General features: G+C 42.3%; 1 protein-coding gene across 2 annotated transcripts in view; it reads right to left on the bottom strand.

Moving 5' to 3' along the window:
• The window catches only part of LOC139384299 (myosin light chain kinase 3-like), a 41,869-nt gene that overhangs the window by 835 nt on the left and 16,924 nt on the right, over window positions 1–24,110 (bottom strand). Inside the window, exons 2-12 of one of the 2 annotated variants that reach the window (XM_071128970.1) lie at window positions 14,930–15,023; window positions 12,950–13,235; window positions 11,686–12,212; window positions 11,398–11,503; window positions 10,391–10,484; window positions 7,425–7,534; window positions 7,061–7,202; window positions 6,868–6,938; window positions 6,486–6,614; window positions 1,072–1,224; window positions 64–199 (exon numbers count right to left, since the gene is read on the bottom strand). In XM_071128970.1, the coding sequence (XP_070985071.1) occupies window positions 64–199; window positions 1,072–1,224; window positions 6,486–6,614; window positions 6,868–6,938; window positions 7,061–7,202; window positions 7,425–7,534; window positions 10,391–10,484; window positions 11,398–11,503; window positions 11,686–12,212; window positions 12,950–13,235; window positions 14,930–15,023 (1,848 nt within the window). Of the gene's footprint in view, window positions 1–63; window positions 200–1,071; window positions 1,225–6,485; window positions 6,615–6,867; window positions 6,939–7,060; window positions 7,203–7,424; window positions 7,535–10,390; window positions 10,485–11,397; window positions 11,504–11,685; window positions 12,213–12,949; window positions 13,236–14,929; window positions 15,026–24,110 lie in introns of both variants that reach the window. The other variant, XM_071128969.1, reaches the window with a different exon arrangement.

Raw genomic sequence — 24,110 nt, 5'->3', positions numbered from 1 at the left:
CAGATGCAACGTGACCTATGATGAGATTGCATGGGAACATGCGTAAATGGCTTCAGTCCTCACCTTCCACTGTTTATGAGCTGCCAGGTAGCGCTGGAGCTTGACTTGGGACTTGAGCCGAACCTGGTGCAATTTGGCTTTATCCTCCAGATTGTTCAGCCAGGCATGCTTCATGCAGCCAGTTGCACTGAGTCGACTGCTACAATACAGACCCAGGATAGGGGTATCAATACACACAGGTCTACAGCCCAAATGGACATTCAATCAAGAGACTTGGTTGACTATAGTTTTACACAATGTGGTACAACTCCCAAAACTTGATAACTTCCAAAAACCGTATTTCCCCTTTCTGTTTCTAAACTGAGTTTTCAATGCCTCTGCCATTATGGGGTGAAAACATTCTCCGTAACCCATGCCTCATCTAATGCTGTTAGCCTATAATGAAATAGCTGCTGCTAACAGCAGAGATGTACCCATTCCCTGGAAAGAAAAGTAGCCTACAGAGAGAGGCTAATGATGAGCCCACTATGATCCTTTCCACCATGGCTGATAGTGGGTGTGGGGGTGGTGAATAACACACAACTAAGTACCCCGATTAGGAATGACCAGATCATTAATTGTGACACAGCACAGAAAGAACAACACGGTGCCTGTTGCCATCTGCAATACGGGCTGCCGTTGTTTCCTGCCAGCTGACCACTCAGTGAACAGTCCAGTGTGGGAGCACACACAACTCACTCAGGCCCTGGCAGTGTAGTTTGCATTTAATGTGACTCAAATGTGCTACTTTCTATTGACCTTCTATATCCTGTTTACTCAACTCGTTTGGATTTCATGGCACATATTCAAATAACCCATTTAGACAAATGGCCAAATGACCCATCAACAGTCTGATTGTGATTAAGTGGCAATGAGGTGCATTCAGTTGGAATATTCCTGCCTTAGGCAAACAATAGGCCTTTTCATTTGATTAAATGAGATGGTGCTCTGGCCATGATTGAGTGGAGAGGACAAAGAGGGAGAAACAATATAGATGAATAGACAATCAATTGTAAGGAAGATATGAAATACCATTTAGTGGGAATCAGCAGTCTGGTAACAAAGTCCTTAGCTTCCTCTGTGACATTCTCAAATGCCTCTGAATCAAAATCCCAGTTGGCGTGAAGGATGTTGTTCATAGTCTCTGCATCGTTGTCCCCCAGGAATGGAGACAGTCCACTCAGACTAATAAAACAGGGAGATATTCTGGGTTAGTTACATTTTCATACAGTCCTTCTATACACTGACTCATTAGAAAGACAAAGCAGTCATCAAAGTCATGATGCTACAGAGAGCTCTGCCTCAGTGGCCTGTTGCATGGAATGAAAAGTACGGGCCAGGTATGTAAATATGAAGTTTGAGAATAGGAATCTTAGACCCATAACACACTTCAACACAAAAGACTGTGGGCAATGGTTACGAAGGAGCAGAAGTGTGTGCCGCGTTCCAGAGAAATTGAAACAAAACACACTCACATGCTGATGCTTACTCTAAATAGAATAGAATAATTCAATTAGCACCATGGAGCCCTGGGTAGTGCTAGGTATTCAGGCAAGCTGGCGGGCATAGAGTGGGACAGCCACACATTCTTATTTTGGGCGAACCCTCCTAAATCTCCTTGGACAGCTGTCAGTTTATTATCATTAATTGAATCTGCCGGGTCCTGCGTAAAAACAGACGGCCATTGGGATGCACACAGTTCATTCAGGGCCATGGTTGAGGCTGACAGGCAACGTTGCGAGGGGGCAGCAGTGGGTATGAATTTAGTCATAGCTGAACAGTGTGCTAGTGTGGGTGACAAGAGACAAATGTGCATTTATGGATGGATTCCTCCATCCATTCCTCCAGACCACCTCCATTCCTGTCATTATTGAAAGAGATCATGATACCTCACATCTCAAAATAGGGCTACTTAATGTTAGATCCCTTACTTCAAAGCAATTATAGTCAATGAACTAATCACTGATCATAATCTTGATGTGATTGGCCTGACTGAAACATGGCTTAAGCCTGATGAATTTACTGTGTTAAATGAGGCCTCACTTCCTGGTTACACTAGTGACCATATCCCCGTGCATCCCGCAAAGGCGGAGGTGTTGCTAACATTTACGATAGCAAATTTCAATTTACAAAAAAAAAACGACGTTTTCGTCTTTTGAGCTTCTAGTCATGAAATCTATGCAGCCTACTCAATCACTTTTTATAGCTACTGTTTACAGGCCTCCTGGGCCATATACAGCGTTCCTCACTGAGTTCCCTGAATTCCTATCGGACCTTGTAGTCATAGCAGATAATATTCTAATCTTTGGTGACTTTAATATTCACATGGAAAAGTCCACAGACCCACTCCAAAAGGCTTTCGGAGCCATCATCGACTCAGTGGGTTTTGTCCAACATGTCTTTGGACCCACTCACTGTCACAGTCATACGCTGGACCTAGTTTTGTCCCATGGAATAAATGTTGTGGATCTTAATGTTTTTCCTCAAAATCCTGGACTATCGGACCACCATTTTATTACGTTTGCAATTGCAACAAATAATCTGCTCAGACCCCAACCAAGGAACATCAAAAGTCGTGCTATAAATTCACAGACAACACAAAGATTCCTTGATGTCCTTCCAGATTCCCTCTGTCTACCCAAGGACGCCAGAGGACAAAAATCAGTTAACCACCTAACTGAGGAACTCAATTTAACCTTGCACAATACCCTAGATGCAGTTGCACCCCTAAAAACTAAAAACATTTCTCATAAGAAACTAACTCCCTGGTACACAGAAAATACCCGAGCTCTGAAGCAAGCTTCCAGAAAATTGGAACGGAAATGGCGCCACACCAAACTGGAAGTCTTCCGACTAGCTTGGAAAGACAGTATTGTGCAGTACCGAAGAGCCCTTACTGCTGCTCGATCATCCTATTTTTCTAACTTAATTGAGGAAAATAAGAACAATCCAAAATTCCTTTTTGATACTGTCGCAAAGCTAACTAAAAAGCAGCATTCCCCAAGAGAGGATGACTTTCACTTTAGCAGTGATAAATTCATGAACTTCTTTGAGGAAAAGATTATGATTATTAGAAAGCAAATTACGGACTCCTCTTTAAATCTGCGTATTCCTTCAAAGCTCAGTTGTCCTGAGTCTGCACAACTCTGCCAGGACCTAGGATCAAGAGAGACGCTCAAGTGTTTTAGTACTATATCTCTTGACACAATGATGAAAATAATCATGGCCTCTAAACCTTCAAGCTGCATTCTGGACCCTATTCCAACTAAACTACTGAAAGAGCTGCTTCCTGTGCTTGGCCCTCCTATGTTGAACATAATAAACGGCTCTCTATCCACCGGATGTGTACCAAACTCACTAAAAGTGGCAGTAATAAAGCCTCTCTTGAAAAGCCAAACCTTGACCCAGAAAATATAAAAAAAACTATCGGCCTATATCGAATCTTCCATTCCTCTCAAAAATTGTAGAAAAGGCTGTTGCGCAGCAACTCACTGCCTTCCTGAAGACAAACAATGTATATAAAATGCTTCAGTCTGGTTTTAGACCCCATCATAGCACTGAGACGGCACTTGTGAAGGTGGTAAATTACATTTTAATGGCATCGGACCGAGGCTGTCCTCGTGCATCTGTCCTCGTGCTCCTAGACCTTAGTGCTGCTTTTGATACCATCGATCACCACATTCTTTTGGAGAGATTGGAAACCCAAATTGGTCTACACGGACAAGTTCTGGCCTGGTTTAGATCTTATCTGTCGGAAAGATATCAGTTTGTCTCTGTGAATGGTTTGTCCTCTGACAAATCAACTGTAAATTTCGGAGTTCCTCAAGGTTCCGTTTTAGGACCACTATTGTTTTCACTATATATTTTACCTCTTGGGGATGTTATTCGAAAACATAATGTTAACTTTCACTGCTATGCGGATGACACACAGCTGTACATTTCAATGAAACATGGTGAAGCCCCAAAATTGCCCTTGCTAGAAGCCTGCGTTTCAGACATAAGGAAGTGGATGGCTGCAAACTTTCTACTTTTAAACTCGGACAAAACAGAGATGCTTGTTCTAGGTCCCAAGAAACAAAGAGATCTTCTGTTGAATCTGACAATGAATCTTAATGGTTGTACAGTCGTGTCAAATAAAACTGTGAAGGACCTCGGCGTTACTCTGGACCCTGATCTCTCTTTTGAAGAACATATCAAGACCATTTCAAGGACAGCTTTTTTCCATCTACGTAACATTGCAAAAATCAGAAACTTTCTGTCCAAAAATGATGCAGAAAAATTAATCCATGCTTTTGTCACTTCTAGGTTAGACTACTGCAATGCTCTACTTTCCGGCTACCCGGATAAAGCACTAAATAAACTTCAGTTAGTGCTAAATACGGCTGCTAGAATCCTGACTAGAACCAAGACATTTGATCATATTACTCCAGTGCTAGCCTCTCTACACTGGCTTCCTGTCAAAGCAAGGGCTGATTTCAAGGTTTTACTGCTAACCTACAAAGTATTACATGGGCTTGCTCCTACCTATCTCTCTGATTTGGTCCTGCCGTACATACCTACACGTACGCTATGGTCACAAGACGCAGGCCTCCTAATTGTCCCTAGAATTTCTAAGCAAACAGCTGGAGGCAGGGTTTTCTCCTATAGAGCTCAATTTTTATGGAACGGTCTGCCTACCCATGTCAGAGACGCAAACTCGGTCTCAACCTTTAAGTCTTTACTGAAGACTCATCTCTTCAGTGGGTCATATGATTGAGTGTAGTCTGGCCCAGGATTGGGAAGGTGAACGGAAAGGCTCTGGAGCAACAAACCGCCCTTGCTGTCTCTGCCTGGCCGGTTCCCCTCTTTCCACTAGGATTCTCTGCCTCTAACCCTATTACAGGGGCTGAGTCACTGGCTTACTGGGGCTCTCTCATGCCGTCCCTGGAGGGGGTGCGTCACCTGAGTGGGTTGATTCACTGATGTGGTCATCCTGTCTGGGTTGGCGCCCCCCCTTGGGTTGTGCCGTGGCGGAGGTCTTTGTGGGCTATACTCAGCCTTGTCTCAGGATTGTAAGTTGGTGGTTGAAGATATCCCTCTAGTGGTGTGGGGGCTGTGCTTTGGCAAAGTGGGTGGGGTTATATCCTTCCTGTTTGGCCCTGTACGGGGGTGTCCTCGGATGGGGCCACAGTGTCTCCTGACCCCTCCTGTCTCAGCCTCCAGTATTTATGCTGCAGTAGTTTATGTGTCGGGGGGCTAGGGTCAGTTTGTTATATCTGGAGTACTTCTCCTGTCCTATTCGGTGTCCTGTGTGAATCTAAGTGTGCGTTCTCTAATTCTGTCCTTCTCTCTTTCTTTCTCTCTCTCGGAGGACCTGAGCCCTAGGACCATGCCCCAGGACTACCTGACATGATGACTCCTTGCTGTCCCCAGTCCACCTGGCCGTGCTGCTGCTCCAGTTTCAACTGACCTGAGCCCTAGGACCATGCCCCAGGACTACCTGACATGATGACTCCTTGCTGTCCCCAGTCCACCTGACCGTGCTGCTGCTCCAGTTTCAACTGTTCTGCCTTATTATTATTCGACCATGCTGGTCATTTATGAACATTTGAACATCTTGGCCATGTTCTGTTATAATGGCACAGCCAGAAGAGGACTGGCCACCCCACATAGCCTGGTTCCTCTCTAGGTTTCTTCCTAGGTTTTGGCCTTTCTAGGGAGATTTTCCTAGCCACCGTGCTTCTACACCTGCATTGCTTGCTGTTTGGGGTTTTAGGCTGGGTTTCTGTACAGCACTTTGAGATATCAGCTGATGTACGAAGGGCTATATAAATAAATTTGATTTGATTTGTTTGCAAGCATGTTTCCGGTGGCTAGGATACCATTGGTTGACCCTTCACAACAGATCAGATCCTCATGTTAAACACTGTGTCCACTGTGTTACAAGGTATGACTGATGCTGCTGCCTTGCAGAGGTGTGTGGTGAGTATATTTGTCAAGCGGAGGTGGTTCTCTCTGTGTGTGTGTGATTGTGAGAGAGAGAGAGAGAGAGAGAGAGAGAGAGATAGAGAGAGAGAAGAGAGAGAGAGAGAGAGAGAGAGAGAGTGTGAGTGAGTGAGTGAGTGAGTGAGTGAGTGAGTGAGTGAGTGAGTGAGTGAGTGAGTGAGTGAGTGAGTGAGTGAGTGAGTGAGTGAGTGAGTGAGTGAGTGAGTGAGTGAGTGAGTGAGTGAGTGAGTGAGTGAGTGAGTGAGTGAGTGAGTGAGTGAGTGAGTGAGTGAGTGAGTGAGTGAGAGAGAGAGAGAGAGAGAGAGAGAGAGAGAGAGAGAGAGAGAGAGAGAGAGAGAGAGAGAGAGAGAGAGAGAGAGAGAGAGAGAGAGAGAGAGAGAGAGAGAGAGAGAGAGAGAGAGAGAGAGAGAGAGAGAGAGAGAGAGAGAGAGAGAGAGAGAGAGAGAGAGAGAGAGACTCACAGCATATAAGTAATGACTCCCACACTCCACATGTCCGTTGGGAATGAGACAAAGTCGTAGTTGACCACCTCAGGAGCCAGAAATTCTGGGGTGCCAAAATTGACCTTTAGTTTCTCTCTGGGTCTGTACCTGAGGGGAGACAAGCACATTTGAACTATGGGAACATACAGATCTCACGTCTTACAACAGAGCTTCATGGGTGGAGACTCAGAGTTACAGAGATGGCCAACTTTTTACCAAGCTGTCTACAGGGTGACTGTTACCATGACTACCTCATTGGCTACTCAATTGAGAATGGTGGGAAAAGGGGGATGTCAATAGATGAGATTTGTAGATTAAAACAGTTATGGTCACTGAATGGAGAAAATACTGAGAAACATACTTTCTGGCCAGACCAAAGTCTATTATCTTGATCTGGTTCCCTGTGGAGTTGACACAAAGAATGTTCTCTGGCTGAGAGGAAATAAGGAGAGCATGTAAGAATCCTCACACCAGGGTGATACGTAATATAATTCAAATCCATGTCAAACTAACAAGTTTTGGAACATATTCTATGTATAGGTTACGCTTTTTACCTTGAGGTCTAAATGAAGAATATATTGCTGATGGAGGTACTGTACCCCCTCACAGATTTGTCTCATAAACACGATGGCGTCCAGCTCTGTCAGCAGGTAGTTCTCGTCAACGATCCGGTCAAACAACTCGCCACCGTCCACACTGCAAAGACAGGGAGCTGGTCAGTGCCGGAAAAGTGATATTGTGCTACTGTGCAAGAAGCAAAGAAGAGCTGAGGAAATTAAGTGGCATAGGAGGTTAATTCCACTAAAACATTTCTTTATAGCCTGGAACAGTGTTTGCCGTACCCACATGAAATGCAGATAGGTGGTGCTATTAGAGTTGCAATTTCTAAATACTGACTTAATGCGAATAATGACTTACTACTCCATAATAAGCGTAAGGTTTGTCCGTGACTCAAAGGCATCATAAAGCTGAATCAGATTCACATGGTTAAGTTGGTTCATCACTCCTATTTCATTCTTCACTTCCTCCTTTGTTACCCAGTGGGAGGAAGGACAGAGAGAGAGAGAGAGAGAGAGAATAAGGAAATAAGAGAAGAGAGAGCAGGAAGTCACTCAACCTCAGCAAAAAGGAAAATCACAATCTATCACATTTCATGATTCTAGAGAAAAAAAGAATCAAACCACTCTGGAGGGTGCTTATACCCATACCAATTATACGTATATGACTATACCTTAATAATATTAATGTATTATGCAGACCTGGGTTCAAATCAATGATGTATACAAACCCTGGATTGCTGATGCTATTTATTGGCCAGTGAGATGCTTTGAAGCCACCGGTCGGCCATATTGGCTCTCTCCAGTAGGCACAGTCCTCCATACGAATGAATGGAATTCTACAGTATTTCAATTAAATGTTCAAGGTCAAAATGACATGTATTTAAGTATTTTTGCTGTTGTAGTGGGGACAGTAACATTAGTAATCTAAAAAAAATATATACTATGATTTAAAGGTATACATTAAGGTGTCTGTAATAGAATGAATGTTGCAAAAACAAATGTAGACATTAGTAAATGCATTTCTATAGCTTACAAAATATTGTTTACAATGGTGGGGGTGTGACAAAATGGAGGCATGGTGGCTTCAACACAGCGCCCCCCATCAGTCATCTAATAATGTGGCCCCAATAAACTACTTATATTGAAATTATTTGAAAGTATTTTCAAATACTGAATAATGAATTACCTCTGAACAAAATGCGTACATCACATATTGGACATGAGAAACATCGTACTTTGCTCAGTGTATGATTGATTAAGAAATGCATTATTAATCACAAATTCAATATCAGCTTTCTGTACCAGCTTTCTGTTGTATTCATTCAATGTGTCAATAAAGGCAAGGTCAGAAGAGAGCCAAAGTTGCATCGTTAAAAAAGTGCTTATAAAGAGAGTGTGGTGATTAGCAGGTGTAATAGGAGGCGAAGGATGTGAAATGAATCCTGACGGGAGCCATGATGGATTTTGCTGTGTGCGTTCTCAGCGAGTGTGTGGGTGTGAGTGTCAAAGAGAAATGGAAAGAGTAAGAATAGAAAATGTAAATATGTGTAAAAATATGCAGAAATCAATCTGCCATTTCCTGGAAATATCTTTTCAATAACCCAAAATATTGTTTTTTTCAGCTGTTTGATGCTGGTGTACAGATCCAAAATTAAAAGACTCAAAAATGAAACTTACCAATGGGAAGCATAGAAGTAGTGCACATAGAACAGATCTACCGCTTCTTATGCCGGGTGTACACTACACAACTTTCAAAATCCAAACATCGCTAAACCTCTCACATTAAACAACCGTCTTTCCTGTGGTGATTTGTCTTGCTTGCCGATCTGGCACAGACGGGGTGTCACACACTACAAGATTCTTCACTTGGTCATGAGGATTCTCCACACGACCACGCTGTCTTGTTAAAACAATGACGTGATGATGTGATTAGATTGTTAATGTAGCTAGAACGAGCTGTGGCTCAAAGCAGGCTCATAAAAGTTTTCAGTCAGACATTCATGCTTGCCATACAGAGTTGAAATTTGTAGCCAACATTTTGAATTCAATAACATTGCTTCTGAACTTCATAGCTGAACTTCTGAACTTTTAACATTGCTTCTGAACTTCATAACGATTTGACACTTTTGCTTTGGTTAAAGGCATGTACAAATGCATATCACCCTGCATCCCACTGCTGGCTTGCCTCTGAAGCTAAGCAGGGTTGGTCATGTTCGGTCCCTGGACGGGATACCAGATGCTACTGGAAGTGGTGTTGGAGGGCCTGTAGGCACTGTTTCCTCTGGTCTACAAAAATATCCCAGGGTAGTGATTGGGGACATTGCCCTGTATAGGGTGCCCTCTTTCGGATGGGACATTAAACGGGTGTCCTGACTCTCTGTGGTCACTAAAGATCCCATGGCACTTACCGTAAGAGTAGGGGAGTTAACTCCGGTGTCCTGGCTAATTTCCCAATCTGGCCCTCATACCATCATGGCCACCTAATCATCCCCAGCCTCCAATTGGCTCATTCATCCCCCTTCCTCTCCCCTGTAACTATTCCCTTTGTTGTTGCTGTAAATGAGACTGTGTTCTCAGTCAATTTACCTGGTAAAAGAAATAAAATACTAGTAGTAGGCATGGCTCCTGCTGGAGAGTCTACACATCCTGGGTGATGCAGAACAACGTCATCATCTCACTGGCTTCTTCTCTGGCGAGCTCTCATTGACCAATTACTGACCACCGTTCTCAAAAGTTGTCGTTGCACATCTCACACAACAAGAGCGTCGCAGATTTTGTGCCGATAAAATCAAACGCATTTGAAAATATCGGGACGTCCGGGACTGCTCAAAGATGAGATCGGTAGCCCTCAGTTTGTTCCTCTGACACACTCACGTTAAATGAGTTGGTGACGGCTGCGCTCCCTGAGTAGGCAACGACATGGGGATTTTGTCTCTGATCTCAAAAGCTTGTCTGGGATAGCTAAATCAGGGCCAAAATCGTGTAGTGTACACAAATTTGGTCAGGTCACCGAAAAAGTTAGATTTTGCAGCTTTAGCTTTGTTGCGTAGTAATTTTTTATTTTGAGATAGAGAGAGAGCTAGTGTGTGTGTGTGTGTGTGTGTGTATGTGTGTGTGTGTGTGTGTGTGTGTGTGCGTGTGTGTGCGTGCGCGTTTGTACGTGTGAGTATCTCTTTAAGCTGCGGCTAGAGAATTGCTCACATAGAACCTCATAAATAAACTTGACAGGAACATAGAGAGAGGTCAGGGTGGGTGGTGAAAGGTTGGGAGTCAGAGAGAGGAGGGGTACAAAGACCACAGGTCTGTTGTTGTATATCCACTTACTCTCTCCCTCATTCCCTTTACTTTGATAAACTTCGCCGCGAGGATTAGGCCCGACGACAGTTCTGCACACTTATGGACCTGCCCAAAACGTCCCCTGTGGGAACAAGGACACATATGAGTGCACAGATACTTTACATACATGCTAAAGAGACAGGTGAGAACACAAATATTTGTTCATAGACATTGATGAACACACATACACCCTAGCCGCGCAAGCACAGAGTCTCAACGCGGTATTCTCAGAATCCGAGCTTCAGGTTATGCAGAAACTTTAAAATGCTAGAACTCAAGGCTACAGACACCCTGACAAAGGCACCAAAGAGCACAGACCCACAAGCAGTCAACCTTGAGGGGGTATCCTTTGCGTTGACCTCTGTCAGGGCTTTGCTGACATACTCCAAGGACCTGTTTTACTCCTCTGGTTTCATTGGAAGTACATCATCATCCGCCACACATGGAGAGCTTACTAAGCCAACTTCTTTATGTAGCGAGAGAGCGCCTCCACTCGACATGGACCACAGAGATTTAAAAAAGCCCCTATGCAAATGGGAACTCAACACCTGCCCAAAATAAACCCTGTCCATGACAAGCATAAAAGAAGCCAGTGCTTATTTGCAGACTCTGTTGGGGATTAGCCATGTCTGCGTTGCCAGTTGTTCAGCTCTGCGGCTACGTACTATCTCTCCCTGCTTTGCCCGTCGCCTGCTATCATGCTATGCTGCTCAGTCTGTCAGTCTGCTAACCCTGTTTATCTGCTAACGCTGCTGCTGCTGCAGCAAACAGCTCCTCGTGTGTTTTCTACTCCGCTATTGTCAGCCAACATCATTAGGTAGACTTGACAGTGTGTTGATAACAGTAAAATAACAGTTGGCAACCCTCACTTTCAGTAAGTATGTTGCGGTTTGGGGGGGGGGGGGGGGTAACAATAATGGGAATAATATATGCGACACCACAGTCTTATGTGTACGGTAAACACATTATCGTTGCCCTTAAGAATTAGGACTCACCCTCCGAGAACCTCGTTAGGCTTTACAGCGTAATAAGAGCCCATCGGGACTTGCTTGGCACTCACAATGCGGTGCTCAAAGGGAGCAGGCAAGGGTGGGCAGTCATCTGGAAAAGAAGAGCACCGGAGCATGATTTATTATCTGCTTGGTGGTATGGGTAATGATCTGTGGACCTATTGGAGGACTGACAGACCATGAGGAGCAAATGTCATACTGCATTTCACCCAGTAACAATCCGTTGTGCAATCCATATTGTGCTGAAATTGACATTGATATTGCCCTTCTCACCTATGACCAATTGTTGTGCATCCAGAGCTGCCCCCTGTGCAGTTGCTGTAGGGTTTTTAACAACTAAAGGAGGAGTTGGCTGAGGGATAACTGGTTCCGCAGAATCTTTCACTGTCTCAGACTCTGGTTGAGGTGGAACAGGTTTTCTCTGCTCTGTGGCCGACACAGGCTCAGGCTGGACCTGAGGGACCATCGTTACTGACTCTGGTTCCGGTTTGGTGACCACATCCAGTGGGCTTGTTAGCGCACTGCTGTATGGGGTTGGTGGTGTTACAATGATAACTGGCTCCTGAGGACTGACCGCAGCCTTTGTAAAGTCCTCTTCAGGGAAAGTGTCCTCCTTGGAAGGAAGAGGGAGACTTTCAGCGGCTTCCCCCGGGGGTTGCTCCGGCGGTTGCTCCTCAGTGGTGGAGGTAGGTGGCTGAGATGCAGTGGGTTCTGGATCTTGTGGAACCTCTGTCTCCTTGACTTTGACGTACTGACTGTCTAACTCACTCCCCACTGAAATCAAGGTCACATCAGGAGTCCTAGCAACACAGTAACAATACAAAACAGTCAATGTTTGAACAATGCACAGACCTACACTTTTTCTTCATTAATGAAACAGAATATACATGTAACTAATGAAAACAAGGTGACGGCAATATCTTAGATTACATTTTAGATTGTGTTTATTCGTCACATATACAGGGATGCAGATGTAATTGCAGGGTACAGTGAAAATATTATGCTCCGGGTTCCAATACTGCAGGTCAAAATATGGATAGTAACAATAAAAGTTATAGGCTATGAGTAGAGATAGATGCTGATTCTCATGTTAAGTACCCCCCATTCTTGAAATACCACTTAGTAGGCATGTAAAAATTGGCAACAAGAAGAACCCTTTGATGTTCTGTATTCCCTTCAGAAAGTACCTCATGTTGCTCACCCTACTCACCCTACTAGTGAGAGCCCACTGCCACTTGAAAACCTTTCACTAGAGACATGAAAAGGCAGCAGTGGGGTTTAGCTTGAGGATCATTTATCATATCCCCCCGTGCTTTCACATTTCTAGCTGAAAGTGTAGGTCAGTGAGTGCAAGTGCTTTGGTATCTCTTCGATGACAATTGACGTCAACTCAACACCTCCACCTGTCACACTTTTCATAACCCTGTTGGGAGTAATGGTGCTGCTATTTGTTGACAAAAAAAGCACTTAGTAAAAAGAGAGATTGCCCTTTGGAATTCTGGTATTTTCTTTTGGTTATGAATCAGTGACAGCCTACCTCCTCAGCTCAGAAAGCACTTCGATGGTGACCTCCACCTGAGCTACGACCACATCAGAGGCGAAGGTCTGGACTCTGGTGGGCTCTCTGCTCTTTAAGGTGACCTCTTTGGGCTTGCGAGAGCCTTTACTATTGGTAGATGGGAATAAGGCCTCGTCGACTGCAGGACCCTCTGTGAGAGCTTCTGATAACCTGCAGGGATCATGCTCAGGAGGATTTGGGACTTCCACTTCATGGTCTGTGGCCTTCACTTCCTTTACAGCGAGTTCTACCACCGGCTTGTCACCTGTGGGGAGAACAGCAACAGACGTACGAGAAGGAGTTAGCTCAAGTAATCACTAATTTGCTTTTAAATTAACAGGTGTGCCTTGTTTGTTAAAGACCAAGTCCATATTATGGCAAGAACAGCTCAAATAAGCAAAGAGAAATGACAGTCCATCATTACTATTAGACATGAAGGTCAGTAAATCCGGAAAATTTCAAGAACTTCAAGTGCAGTCGCAAAAACCATCAAGCGCTATGATGAAACTGGCTCTCATGAGGACCGCCACAGGAATGGAAGACCCAGAGTTACCTCTGCTGTTAAACAAATCAAAATATATGTTTGATTTTAGATTCATCAAAGTAGCCACCCTTTGCCTTGACGACAGCTTTTCACACTATTGGCATTCTCTCAACCAGCTTCATGAGGAATGGTTTTCTAACCGTCTTGAAGTAGTTCTCACATATATTGCACACTTGTTGGCTGTTTTTCTTCACTCTGCGGTCCAACTCATCCCAAACCATCTGAATTTGGTTGAGGTCGGGTGATTGTGGAGGCCAGGTCATCTGATGCAGCACTCCATCACTCTCCTTTATCGTCAAATAGCCCTTACACAGCCTGGAGATGTGTTTTGGGTCATTGTCCTATTGAAAAACAAAATGATAATCCCACTAAGCGCAAACCAGATGGGATGGCGTATTGCTGCAGATTATTCTAAATAAATCACGGAAAGTGTCACCAGCAAAGCACCCACACACAATCACACCTCCTCCTCCATGCTTCACGGTGGGAACCACACATGCAGATATCATCCGTTCAGCTACTCTGCGTCTCACAAAAACATTGGAATCAAAAATCTCAAATTTGGACTCATCAGACCAAAGGACAGATATCCACCGGTCTAATGTCTATTGCTCGTGTTTTTTGGCCCAAGCCAGTCTCTTCTTCTTATTGGTGACCTTTAGTAGTGGTTTCTTTGCAAAAATTTAACCATGAAGGCCTGATTCATGCAGTCTCCTCTGAACAGTTGATGTTGAGATGTGTCTGTTACTTGAACTCTGTGAAGCATGTTTTTGGGCCGCAATCTGAGGTGCAGTTAATTGCCGATTTCTGAGGCTGGTGACTCTAATGAACTTATCCTCTGCAGCAGAGGTAACTCTGGGTCTTCCTTTCCTGTGGCGGTCCTCATGAGAACCAGTTTCATCATAGCGCTTGATGGTTTTTGCGACTGCACTTGAAGTTCTTGAAATTTTCCGGATTTACTGACCTTCATGTATAATAGTAATGATGGACTGTCATTTCTCTTTGCTTATTTGAGCTGTTCTTGCCATAATATGGACTTGGTATTTAACAAACAAGGCACACCTGTTAATTTAAATGCATTCCAAATGCAAGCTGGTTGAGAGAATGCAAGAGTGTGAAAAGCTGTCATCAAGGCAAAGGGTGACTACTTTGAAGAATCTCAAATATAAAATATATTTTGATTAGTTTAACACTTTTTATGGTTACTACATGATTCCATATGTGTTATGTCATAGTTTTGATGTCTTCACTATTATTCTATAATGTAGAAAATAGTAAAAATAAAGAAAAACCCTAAACTTTTGACTGGTACTGTATAAATAATATTTAATTGATTAATTGATTGATTGATTGAAAAACAACTGCATTTTTTAAAATCAATGCCAACCGATAACACAGAGACAAGTCCAGCTTACCTGTGGCGATTTGTAAGCCCTCCTCCTGGACCTGAGTCCCCTGGTCGCAAAGAGTGACTTTAGGCTTTATGCTGCTATCTTCTGATTTAGTTTTCTGAGGGAAGAGAACATCCTTCATATATATTGTTCCTTACTACTTCCTCACAATCAGGTCTAACAATCATTCTACCACCAATGTGGTATTGTAGCTCAATTCCAGGAGTATGTATGATATCAAGTTTGAACAAGATAAACCATGTAAAGCAGCCAGGAGAAAGAAAAAAACAAGTTAAAGGCTGAAATATCTGATCTAAATGATTGTTCACATCCACTCATCACCACATTGCCAATACTTCAGGCATGGACTTGAGGCATGGAGAATGATTGAGGCACAGTCTTTTTAGTATTAATGATGAACTAGTGTGACATATTTGAAATTACAACACATAACTGATAACAGATGCCTACTGGGCCGACTCAGCTGGACTGTTATTAGTTTACTCTGAGCCATGAGTAACTGGGAGATGCCAACAGGGGATCTGGCCTGGAAGTACACCGCAGGGTCATAGCATGGGTGGGCAACTGCGTTCGCACGGCATACCTTACTGGCTGCCTAACGTGATCAGACTATTTACTAACACTGAATTAAACTACACTATCTCCAACCCCCCAAAAATATCTACATTTCAATCTATTAATCAAATGTATTTTATAAAGCCCTTTTTACACCAGCAGTCACAAAGTTTTTTTTGTGAGCCTCAAACCCTTAAGAGCAAGCAATGCAGAGGCATTAGCACAGTGGCTAGTAGCCCTTGACTGTCAGTTCCATTTCATGGCACATAAGAGTCATTGGACGAAGGCGTCTTCTGTAAGGAGGATTTTTGTCCAGATCCGCGACCTTATCTTTCATATAATAATTTTCCAAAAACAGAATCAAATCAAATGTTATTTGTCACATACACATGGTTAGCAGATGTGAATGCGAGTGTAGTGAAATACTTGTGCTTTAAGTTCCGACCATGCAAGGTTAAATTGACACTCACCTTTTTTGGGTTAGGGTTCCAACACGGCCATATTAGGTTACAGTGCTTGTTTACCGAAAACAGACGGTAGACAGAGTGGACTACCTGTGCTAATTAGCTAGCTGCATCTTCGAACAGCTGTGTGTAAACGGAAGACAGACGCCACAAACGTGTTGTCACTGAAAAATAATGTTGGCTGCAACTGTGTTAGTACAGGTTAAAACAGTGTATAGTAAGTGTGTATTTTGAAGTGATGTGAAAGTAGAGGATTTATATTTCTAGAACTTTACCAAAATAGAGACTCGATTCATGTTTAGATGGAGTATTTGGCTGTTTTGGATTCCAGAGCCAATTCGCCCTTTAAACAGAGCATGGAAAAGGACAAAGGAGTAAAGTTAGGCTCCTTTAGTCCAATATTGGGCTAAGTGGCTCCTCTTCTGGCTGTACCAGGTAGAGATTTAAGAGTACTTGTGTGGCCATTGAGGCCACATTGTTTTACAAGACTTATATTGGTGCTATATCTGAGTGTTTAACACCTTTTCTGTCTTCGGGGGTGGGTCATTTTAGGGGATTTGAATCTGAATTGGCTATCCCTGGCCTCAATGCATATGCATTGATTTTAAACTCACTCAATTGATCTCAAAACCCACATGGCGAAAAGTTAAAATTCCTGTTAACTCCTCCTTAACTCCTAACCCGCATAAATATTTGTCTAGCAGAGTATTTACACATGATATCAGTGATCATTGTCCCATAATATGTATTAGAGATACGAAACAGCAAAATACTAATTCTCATTTAATTAAGAAGACACATTTTTAAAAGTTTTCTCCTCAAGGATTTTTACATGACATGTTCTACTCTGATTTAGCCACCGTCTCCTGTATGCCTAACCCTGAGTTGGCTCTAGAAAATGTATCCTCCAAATGTATTCCTCTGACACAGTGGTTCCCTAACTTTTTGTAGTCCAGTACCCCTTCAAACATTCAACCTCCAGCTGCGTACCCCCTCTAGCACCAGGGTCAGCGCACTCTCAAATGTTGTTTTTTGCCATGATTCTAAGCCTGCCACACACACACTATACAAGACATTTTTTAAACTTAAGAGTTTTTGTCACAACCCGGCTCGTGGGAAGTGACAAAGAGGACCAGGGCACAAATAAATATATATTAATCAATCATTTTGCCCTTTATTTAACTATATTACATATAAAACCTTATTTGTTCATCAAAAATTGTGAAAAACTCACCACAGGTTAATGAGAAGGGTGTGCTTGAAAGCATGCACTTAACTCCGCAATGTTGGGTTGTATTGGAGTGAGTCTCAGTCTTAAACCATTTTCCACACACGGTCTGTGCCTGTATTTAGTTTGTATGCTAGTTAGGGCCTAGAATTCACTCTCACATAGGTACGTGGTTGCAAAGGGCATCAGTGTCTTAGTGTGATTTGCCAAGCTGGATGTTAGTGGAATTCCCGTGAGAGAGTAACGGTTAATGTGATTGGATGTTCATTATTTGACTCGGCTACCTGTATTTGACATTGTGTTGTTCTTTTGCTTTAGATGGTTTAATTATATTTTTGGCAGTGAAACGATGCTACTCAGGCAAGAAAAAAAACTCACCCAAATGTATAATCCCGTTGGAAAATATAAATGGGCTGTTTGAAAATGTGAAGAATATTTTTTTTTTTATTTTAAAAATTGTAAAATGTTATTTTTGAAAATGTGATTCACGTTTTTTATTGGCGTACCCCCCCCCCCCCCCCCCCCCCCCCCCCGACAGCATTGCGCGTACGACATCCAGTTTGGGAATACCTGCTCTGGCATATAAACATGCCCTTTTTAAACAATTCAGATTCAAAGATAGCTCAGAAGAAAACCAAGAGTTAGATCTATCTCAGCTCATTCAGGTGAGAAATCAGGCCTGGGCCAAAGCAAGGAAAACTGACTCTGAAGTGGACTGGCAATCTTTGAGGCAATTGAGAAACAGATACAATCTCGATTAAGAAAGTTTAGTCAAGCTACTTTCTAAGCTCTATCTAACTCTGCTAGTGATCATTTTACATTTTGGAAAACAGTAAATGCACTGAAGTGTACAAATTCCTCTTCACCCCTGCCTAAACAAGTTCTGTCTGACTCTGGCATCATAACTGTGAAGAATGGGATAAATGATGCTTTTAGTCCTAATTTTATCTTGACAGGATTTTTATTTTAGAGAAATGGTGGTTTAACTGACCCTGGTCAGTCAATCTACTGCTCTTCCCTTTGCCAGCCTCTAGCTCCACTGAGGCTGATATGCTTGATCCATTTTTGCTGCAGCTCTCTGCCGCCTTGATAGCTGAATAATTAACCCAGATTTCTTCCCGGACTGTTATATCTGGTACTATCCCCAAGGTTTGGAAGACAGCCCATGTATCCCCCCTTCACAAAGGTGGCCTTATTTCTAAACGTTTTTGCCCAGCTAAAATATCAGCTAAGATATTTCTTATCTTTGAAATGCAATCTAAATGTACATCAGTCAGGTTTTATACCCAGTAACGATGTGGTTAACTGTATGGATAAAAGGCAACATTGTGCTGCCCTCTTCATTGACCTGTCAAAGGCTTTCGATACCGTTGATCACTCACTGCTAATTCAGAGGCTTTCTTCAATTGGCCTAGACCAGGCTGCATGTAACTGGTTAATAAATGACTTGACAGATAGAACTCAATGTGTATCTACTGGTGGTGTTAAATCAGGATAATATAAAAGGTGGCCCGCAGGGTTCTGGGCCCTGTATTTGTTTACTGTTTACATTAACAATATTGACCTGTCTGTAAAAATGTTTAACCTGCACTTGCATGCCAATGATACTTTTGTGTATGCTTTTGACCCCATGGTTGACCAGGCTCTACCTGAACTACAGGCTGCATTCCTTGTATTACAGAAAAACTTTATTACCCTGAAATTAGCATTGCAGGTAAAACTAAGTATATATTGTTTACATTTACATCATTTAGCAGACACACGACTTACAGTAGTGAGTACATAACATTTTTTAGTGGCCCCCCCAAGGGAACCATCTGAACCACACAGGAGGATGGATACTCACTGGAGTCTAGAGCATAAAAATAACGATTTAAGCATATGCACTTTTGATGGTGTCCATATTGATGGTGTCCCGGCTTATACATATCTGGGCATCTGGATAGATGAAAAGCTGCCTTTTAAAAAGCATATTGACCAGTTAGTTAAGAAGCTGAGAATAAAAATGGGCTTCTATAGAAATAGACCCTGGCTCTTGCTAATTAGTAGAAAGCAGATTATTCAGTCGACGTTCCTATCGGTCCTAGACTATGGCGACATGATCTATGTCAGGGGCGGGCAATTTGCTAGGGATGTAGAAAAAGTGTGACACCAATCGAGGATTGGAGTTGCCCACCCCGGATCTATGTGAACACAACTGCCACTTCATTAGAGCCGTTAGATGCAGTTTATCATTACAGGCTACAGTTTTAGTACTCATCACTCCATTCTCTACCAGAAAGTTGGTTGGACCGCATTGACATCGCGTAGGCTGATACATTGCTATGTCTTCATTTATAAAGCCCTTTTACAAAAAGTCCCACTGTAGCTAACATCTTTACTAAACTTTAGACGTGCGAGTTACCACATCCGGTCTCCGGGATGGTTAACTCTGGAAATGCCTTTGGTCTCTACTGAGTTAGGTAAATCAGCTTTTAGTTTTCTTGCACCTTATTTGTGGATCAATCTTCAAAATGTTCTTTAAATGTAACGTTTGGATGCCTCTAGGAGAATTCAGAAAGCTGATTGAGGACCTTATTACTGATGAATGTGTTTGTTTTCTATCACCATGTTATTATCAAGATCGGGTTTTGCATGCAGCCTGTTGTCAAAAATTGATGGGCTTAGGATTTGGGCTAAATCAACTGATGCTGATGTAATTGTGTTTTCTGAAACCTGGCTCAGCAATTCTGTTTTTGATAAGGATATTTGTATAAGTGGTTACAATGTTTATCGCACTGATTGGGTTAAGAAAAGTGGGGGTGTGGCTATATATGTAAAAATCTAAATTCCCAGTGTGGCAAAGTCTGAAACTATTTGTAAACAGTTGGAATTTCTTGCTTTCAATGTTGAGGTTTCAAAGGGCTTCTCTATAACTGTGAATGGCTGTTATAGACCCCCTCTGCTCTCTATATCTGTGATTGGCTGTTACAGACCCCCTCTGCTCTCTATAATTGTGATTGGCTGTTATAGACCCCCCTCTGCTCTCGGTGATGCATTTTCTTCTTTGACGCACCTCATGTCTAAACTTCTTTACGGTGAAATGATCTTGATTGGTGATCTCAACTGGTGTTGGTTAAAGCCGGTGTCTGATGATTTAAAAATGTTTTGTAATTCTAGGAATCTTACCCAGTTGATTAACTCACCCACTCGCCCAAATCATAAATGCCCAGATAAATCTACCTGGATTGATTTGATATTGACAAATTTTCCACATAAATATTCTGCGGTTGGTGTTTTTTGTAATGATTTAAGTGACCATTGTGCTGTGTTGCTGTTAGAAATACTAAGGTTCCAAAGACCATCCCAAGTTTTATTTGTCAGAGAAATTTAAGTGTTTTAATGAGCAGGCTTTCTTTCATGATTTGTTTTATTTTGACTGGAGCAAGATTGAGCTTATCCCTGATGTGGAAACTGCCTGGAAATTCTTTCATGATGGTTTTTCCCAAATAGTAAACAAACATGCCCCATTCCGCAAGTTCAGGGTTAAAGGGCGGGATAATCCATGGTTTTCTTCTGAGCTGTCTTGTATTATTCACAACCGTAATCTAGCCTGGGCTAAAGCAAGGAAATCATGTTCTAATGCTGATTGGCTTATTTTTAGGCAGTTACGAAACAAGTGTTATTTTCTTCTCAGGAAGGCCAAGTCTGAATATTTTATGTCTGTTACCACTGATAACCTGAATGACCCTAGAAAGTTTTGGAAGGCTATTAAGTCTATGTCTGGTAACAGTAATGTTAATGAATTACCGTCATGTGTTTTGAAGGACTCTGTTGCTATATATGACAAAACTGAAATGCTGAATTGTTTCAATGAGCACTTTGTATCATCTGGTAGGCTGTTTGATTCAGTGTCCTCTGTCTCTGTACAACCCTATGTGGATGAACCAGTGAGAGCTGGTAAAACTTTTAGCTTTTTGCCATTCTCAGTGAAGGTGGTACATAAAGCCCTGAACTCCTTAGATCAGAGAAAGCCTGCAGGTCCTGATCTTTTGTATCCCTGCTTTTTAAATCTGGCAGCTGATTTCATAGCTGAACCACTTACATCTCTGTTCAATCTAACCCTGGAATGTAATGAAATTCCAAAGATCTGGTTATCAGCATTTGTCCTACCACTTTTTAAAGGGGGAGATCCAAATATTTTAAATAATTATAAGCCAATCTCAAAGCTGTCACCCCTGGTGAAAATACTTGAAACCCTTGTAAGTGAACAGCTAAAATAGTTTTTATTTACTAACTCTATTTTATCAATGTACCAATCGGGCTTCAGGAAGAAGCATTGCACAATTACAGCAACCATGAAGGTTTTAAATTATATCACTGAAGCGATTGACAAAAAACAGCACGGTGTCTCACTTTTTATTGATCTCTCTAAGGCTTTTGATACAGTTGATCATGCTATACTAAGGCAGAGATTGTCGAGTGTAGGTCTTTCGGAGCATGCAGTTGCATGGTTTGCTAACTATCTGTCTGATAGAACTCAGTGCACTCAATTTGATGGGCTTATGTCTGTTAAATTGTCTGTCTTGAATGGTGTGCCCCAAGGCTCTGTACTTGGTCCTCTCTTATTCACTATTTATATAAATTATTTAGACAAAAATGTCCAAAATATGGCCTCCCGGGTGGCGCAGTGGTTAAGGGCGCTGTACTGCAGCGCCAGCTGTGCCATCAGAGTCCCTGGGTTCGCGCCCAGGCTCTGTCGTAACTGGCCGCGACCGGGAGGTCCGTGGGGCGACGCACAATTGGCCTAGCGTCGTCCGGGTTAGGGAGGGCTTGGTCGGTAGGGATGTCCTTGTCTCATCGCGCACCAGCGACTCCTGTGGCGGGCTGGGCGCAGTGGGCTGGGCGCAGTGCGCGCTAACCAAGGTTGCCAGGTGCACGACACATTGGTGCGGCTGGCTTCCGGGTTGGATGCGCGCTGTGTTAAGAAGCAGTGCAGCTGGTTGGGTTGTGTATCGGAGGACGCATGACTTTCGACCTTCGTCTCTCCCGAGCCCGTACGGGAGTTGTAGCGATGAGACAAGATAGTAGCTACTACAACAATTGGATACCATGAAATTGGGGAGAAAAAGGGGTAAAAATTCAACAAAAAAAATGTCCAAAATGCACAACTTCATTTTTATGCTGATGATACTGTTATTTACTGTTGTCGTCTCTTACAAAAGCTTTCCAAAACATGCAAACTGCTTTTTATACTTTTCAACATACCTTGTGTCAATTGAAGCTTATCCTCAATATTGACAAAACTAAACGAATGGTGTTTTCTAATGCAAGAAATAGACCTCTGAACCTTTCACATATTACTTACTACCTGTCAGGGCAAGGAGATTGAGGTTGTAACCTCATATCTTGGAATTTTAATTGATGACGGCCTCTCTTTTAAATTGCATATTCAAAAACTTACAAAAAAATTTAAGCTGAAATTGGGATTTTATTTTAGGAATAAGGCCTGTTTTTCTTTTGAAGCTAGTATCAGCTACATTTATACCTTTACTAGACTATAGGGATATTTTATATATGAATGCTTCCGCTCAGTGTTTGAGATCAATTGACACTCTTTACCATGGCACTTTGAGATTTATTTTAAACTGCAAAACCCTTACGCACCACTGCACTTTGTATACCAGGGTTGGCTGGCCTTCTCGAGTCACTCGTAGGCTCAGGCACTGGTATACTTTTATTTACAAAGCCATTTTGGGTTTACTACCTTTTTATTTGTGCATTTTTATTGTTCAGAAATGTGGTGGGTACTCTCTTCGTTCACAGGACTTTATCCTGCAAACTGTTCCAAATGTCCGAACTGAATTTGGTAAAGAGGCTTTTATGTACTCTGCGCCATCATCTTGGAACACCTTACAAAATACTTTTAAACTGGAAGAACTTGTCCCGATTGGTGTTTTTAAATCACTGATGAAGGATTTTGAGGCTGATTCCCTGACCTGTCAATGTTTTTAATTTGCTGTTTTATACTCTTGTGAATTCAATAGTTTTTTTACTAGATTACTTGTAGTTTTTCATGTTGTCTGTAATTTTTTTGTAATGACTTGGTGCTGCCTATCTTGGCCAGGGCGCTCTTGAAAAAGAGTTTAATCTCAATGAGCCCCTCCTGGTTAAATAAAGGTTAAATAAATAAAATAAATAAAAATGATTTTTGCTTGCATTTTGTATTTATATTTTGTAGTGTGTATTTTCTGTCATTTCTATAATTCAGTACTCATCTGTAAAAGAGACCTTGGTCTCAGTACAAAGGTTCAATAAATAAATAGAGATCCTATTGAATTACTATTCTAATTCCTAATTCTATGTTCAAATGAATAGATTACCAGCATTTTGTTCCATCTGCCTTCTAATAGTTTGTTAGTAGGCTACTTTATGTTGTAGCAAACATTAGTATTTAATGTCACGATTATCAAGATGCCAGTGATGAGATTCTTCATACATTATAATCCAGATTATTTACCCTAAATTGTCATGAGTTTGAGGGAAAAGCATACAGTCAGTGGGACAAATCCCTCTCACTTCATTTTCACTTTGGATTTTATGCTAGCAAACAGCCTTGTCTTGACAGTAACATGACTGAAACAGCTCACATTGTTTCCCCAACAGCTGAAGAAACATTTTAGAGACAGTCAGACAGTGACACAGATCGCCAGGTTCAGTGACTTTGCACAAGGCTACTCTGTAGCAACACTTTGCACTGGGGATTTCAACGGACATTTTGCTGGACAAACGCCCACCTTCAACTTACACTTCCTCATTATGTTAGGTCATGCCCAATAAAAATAGCAACGACCATTTACGAAGAGTTAACATTTAACAAAGACGCTGTTATCGAAGTCAAATCACCAACATTGAAATCCTTTCCCCACAAGCCCAAAGCATGGATTTGTAATTTTCA

This window comes from Oncorhynchus clarkii, chromosome 26, assembly GCF_045791955.1.
Source record: "Oncorhynchus clarkii lewisi isolate Uvic-CL-2024 chromosome 26, UVic_Ocla_1.0, whole genome shotgun sequence".
In the NCBI taxonomy this organism is placed as follows: Eukaryota; Metazoa; Chordata; class Actinopteri; order Salmoniformes; family Salmonidae; genus Oncorhynchus; species Oncorhynchus clarkii.
This window is presented reverse-complemented; position numbering and strand designations above follow the sequence as displayed.